The 3,645-nt window shown below is 40.4% G+C and overlaps 1 protein-coding gene across 1 annotated transcript; it reads left to right on the forward strand.

The window, feature by feature from the left end:
- Positions 1 to 600: 600 nt before the first annotated feature.
- Positions 601 to 3,643, forward strand: LOC100137003 (MADS-box transcription factor 25). The gene is made up of 7 exons (XM_044528441.1): positions 601 to 615; positions 1,931 to 1,992; positions 2,248 to 2,347; positions 2,442 to 2,483; positions 2,615 to 2,698; positions 3,271 to 3,445; positions 3,544 to 3,643. Exons 1-6 carry the CDS (start codon positions 601 to 603, stop codon positions 3,415 to 3,417), a joined length of 450 nt encoding a protein of 149 aa, XP_044384376.1. The 3' UTR covers positions 3,418 to 3,445; positions 3,544 to 3,643.
- The last annotated feature ends 2 nt before the right edge of the window (positions 3,644 to 3,645 follow it).

A 3,645-nucleotide genomic window follows, 5' to 3' on the forward strand; every position in this document is an offset into this window, starting at 1 on the left:
GTGTGATCTTCGATAACCTTCTAGTTTTGATTTCAAAGCTTGTGGCAGTTTATCAAAGTACCAAGGTACTCAAAGGGGTAAGTACTCACCTCGCAACCAAAAGGTTGTGTATACTCTAAGGGCCGCTCAAACACGCAAAGGATTAGCTTCATCTTGCCCAATTGAGCCAAATCAACATCGATAAAAAGGATCGTGTCATCATATTTTCCCATGTAAGTGTGCATTCCATTACACTCGAGTTTTTTGATGATACTACTACTACAGAATGATTCAGTATTGACCGACACTAAAACATCATACTAATAGGTTTGATCGTATGTTAGTAACAAATTGCCATTGGAACAAAGCCACAATTGATGTGCCTACAAAGCCCGTCAATGGTGACCATGACATGACTCGCAAATATTGATCCAAGCCCATAAATCGAGCTCATAGATTGGTCATGGCGCGACCTGGTACCACTGTCTCCCATGAGCTCCGCTTGCTATCCGCTGACGGTTTCAATTACGCCCTCCCTAAAAATATAATGGGGAGAAGAGCCAGCGTCTCCTACCCTGGATGGTGGGAGGAGTGTCACCACCAGTGGCGCGCATGGGCACGATGGCGTTCACGAGGGTCAGCACAGGGTAGGATCATCGGAGGGGCGCCGTAGGGTAGGCTCTTTGGATGGGTGACACAGGGTAGGCTCGTCTCCACAGTAATTAAAGCAAGATCGTGGGATCGCCTATTCAAGACAGAGAAGAGGTGAGGGCGGAGATGGAGGAATGCATTAGTGAAGATGGGAGGGATCAGGGAGAAGGTAGAGCCCATGGGAGAAATCAAGGGTATCAAGGCGATAAAAGCTTAGTTGCTGCATGAGAGAGAGAGAGAGAGAGAGTAGGATATGCGAAGTAGAATGGGTGATGTTTTATGTGCCTGAAAAATGCGCTTTAGGTTTTTTCATTGGGCCATATTTTCACTAAGGGACCTTTTTAGAAACACCTATAATTTTATTGATAATGGCAACCGTTATAGGCACACTACTTTGGATCCACGTTCCAAGAAATTTTGAAGTAACTCCTACAGCTACAGATTACAACGATTTTAATGAAATTGCTTGGAGACATCTTCTTCATGGAATCAATCCTTGTAAGATGAAAAGCTACCATGAGTACAATAAGGAGACTACAGTTGGACTAGAGCGGCAATACTGCCCCTCATTTACCTGCATGGACTTGATTATCAATAATGATTTCTGAAAGCCCCTTGAGCCACCTAGCCAAACAGATGAGAAGCCGTGAGTGATGAGCGTGCTTGGGCTAGGGATGAACCCCTAGAAGTGCGTACCATCGAACCAAAAAATCACATCAAAGAAATATTCCAACCCCACAAAGAGTCAAACTAATTAACAAAAGCAACATGACACATAAACTAATCAGATTTGAATAATCGGATCAGTGAGGACACACACCTCTGTGACTCCATGGCACCGCTATGAAAAAATGAAGTAAGTTTATTCTAAGACACCAAACAACCAGTAGATGTTGATGAAAACTAACGGTGAGGTGAGGTATGGTGACGAGAAGTTTCCTTCGACGGCGGCTAGGTATTCACGCTAGTTGTGGGTGGATGATGGTTGTCGTCTTGTCGATGTATATTATGATTGAATGTTCACTAACGGGACCTTAGTGTCAACTATCAGTGCTGGGTTGTATACCATCGACATGCCTTTTTTGGCCCATCACTTCCATTGTGCATCAGAAACAATAGCTTATCATTGACAGACCAAATATGTAGCCCATCAATGGAGACATTTTCAACTGAATTTTATACATGCCCCCTTACCAGTCATTATGCAGTGGTACAATAAGCAAGGAAGCATGTCTATGTCTCCTAATTAACATGGCGTGCTTCTTATTTGTATCTTATATCATTTCTATCTGTTGGGCAGTTATGGCAGAGGGAGGTTACAACCTTGAGGCAACAAGTGCACAACTTACAACACAATAATAGGTAACAATATTATTCTTTGGCTGGTATTACCCATGTACTGAAATAATTGCCAATTAGTAAAACTATCAAGAAGTTCTTTTTGAGTGGTTTCATATGCAAATTAATTGAACCAATAGAGTGTGCCATACTATCATGCATGTCAACATGTCTGATTTGAAGATCCAGTAGTAGCATCTTTTGTTGTGATGAATGGAGAAGCTAGCTATGTAGCTAGCCGTTAGGTACACTGTTAAACCATGTGCCCTATGATGGTAGGCAATTATTGGGAGAGGAGCTATCTGGTTCCACTGTTCGAGATTTGCAGTTTCTCGTGAACCAATTGGAGACGAGTTTGCATTGTGTACGAAAGAGGAAGGTGCCCCTTTTCTTTCCCCTTTGGCTTCCTTTCCATTATTTTTTATTTTTTATTTTTGTTTCACACATGATTTACTTGTAGTTTATTTCTTTAGGAGCAAGTTATGGCTGAGGAGATCCACGAACTTAACCAAAAGGTTCACTACATCTTCTTCATGTTCTTGCTTCTATTGTTGTTGGTCTTGAAATAGCTCGATTAGCACAGATTCTTGTATGTGTGCTTGCTATTAGCAGCTGCAGTATGATGATATGGAATTTGCTTTTGTAGGGATTTCTTATTCAAAAGGAAAATATAGAACTTGGCAAGAAGGTGAGAATTACTCATGAGCAAAACATAGAGTTGCAGAAAAAGGTGAGAAATGTCATAGATTCTCATGGGTACTAACTACTAAGTGAGTGATAGCTAAAAATTCCTAGTTTGTCATCTGGAAGTCTATAACAGTATAACATATATATGTATGCTTTAGTAAATCCTTAAAAAACATGACCACACATATATATTTGCAAGAGAAGAGACAAATTTGAAGGATTAGTATAGCACCCATGCATATATGCAGATGTTTTGAGCACATCTAACAAATGTTATATTCTCTAGTGTATTTTATTTAAGTGCAAATCCTCTATAGCGTATTAGAATGTTTGACGCATATGCAAGTTTTTCTTTGTGGAAATGAGGGCAGGCCTCGGCCTTTGCAACAATCTATGCAAGCAGAAATCATATTCAAGTAAAAATATAAATGTTTCAAAAGTATGGTATGGACAAACTAGAAATGCATGCACAGGCACAATGTAATATAATGTGGGGCGACTAGATTCAAATTTTACAACAGTTCTAGTTAACATAGCATGACGTTAGCTTAATTTGTATTTTGTTGCAAGCATGGAATGAAGCTGATACTAGAGAAACTAATGTGTGTTGATTAGCTTTCTGGGGCCATGAGATCGAGTGAGCAGCAAGCCAGCGGAAGCAGCTCAAAAGCTGCTGCCGGATTATTATTGTGGACTAGAGCAGGTGAACCAAGGATTTTTATTGACCTTGAGTTGCGGCAGCAGGAGCATGAGGATGAATAACACCTACTACCTCGTCCACTACATGCTAGTAAGTCATTAATGTTCAGTTGCATTATTAAGAAGATATATGTGCTTAGTCGCATCCCAAACCACATTGTTAACCAAAATTTATTGATTTGCGTGAAGCTGCAGCTTCAATCTATATTTTCAGTGCATGCGTGGACGATGGAAGCTCGATCATCAAATTAGTTATATGGTTCCTGTGTAATTTGCATAAGGTATTAACAA

The sequence above is a fragment of the Triticum aestivum genome, chromosome 5A (genome assembly GCF_018294505.1).
Source record: "Triticum aestivum cultivar Chinese Spring chromosome 5A, IWGSC CS RefSeq v2.1, whole genome shotgun sequence".
In the NCBI taxonomy this organism is placed as follows: Eukaryota; Viridiplantae; Streptophyta; class Magnoliopsida; order Poales; family Poaceae; genus Triticum; species Triticum aestivum.

What these genes read in the sequence shown, in the direction of transcription:
- LOC100137003 (XM_044528441.1), top strand. An exon ending in AACTTACAACACAATAATAG is followed by an intron (nt 1,993 to 2,247) that starts GTAACAATATTA and finishes CTATGATGGTAG; the next exon opens with GCAATTATTGGGAGAGGAGC. An exon ending in ACATAGAGTTGCAGAAAAAG is followed by an intron (nt 2,699 to 3,270) that starts GTGAGAAATGTC and finishes TGTGTTGATTAG; the next exon opens with CTTTCTGGGGCCATGAGATC.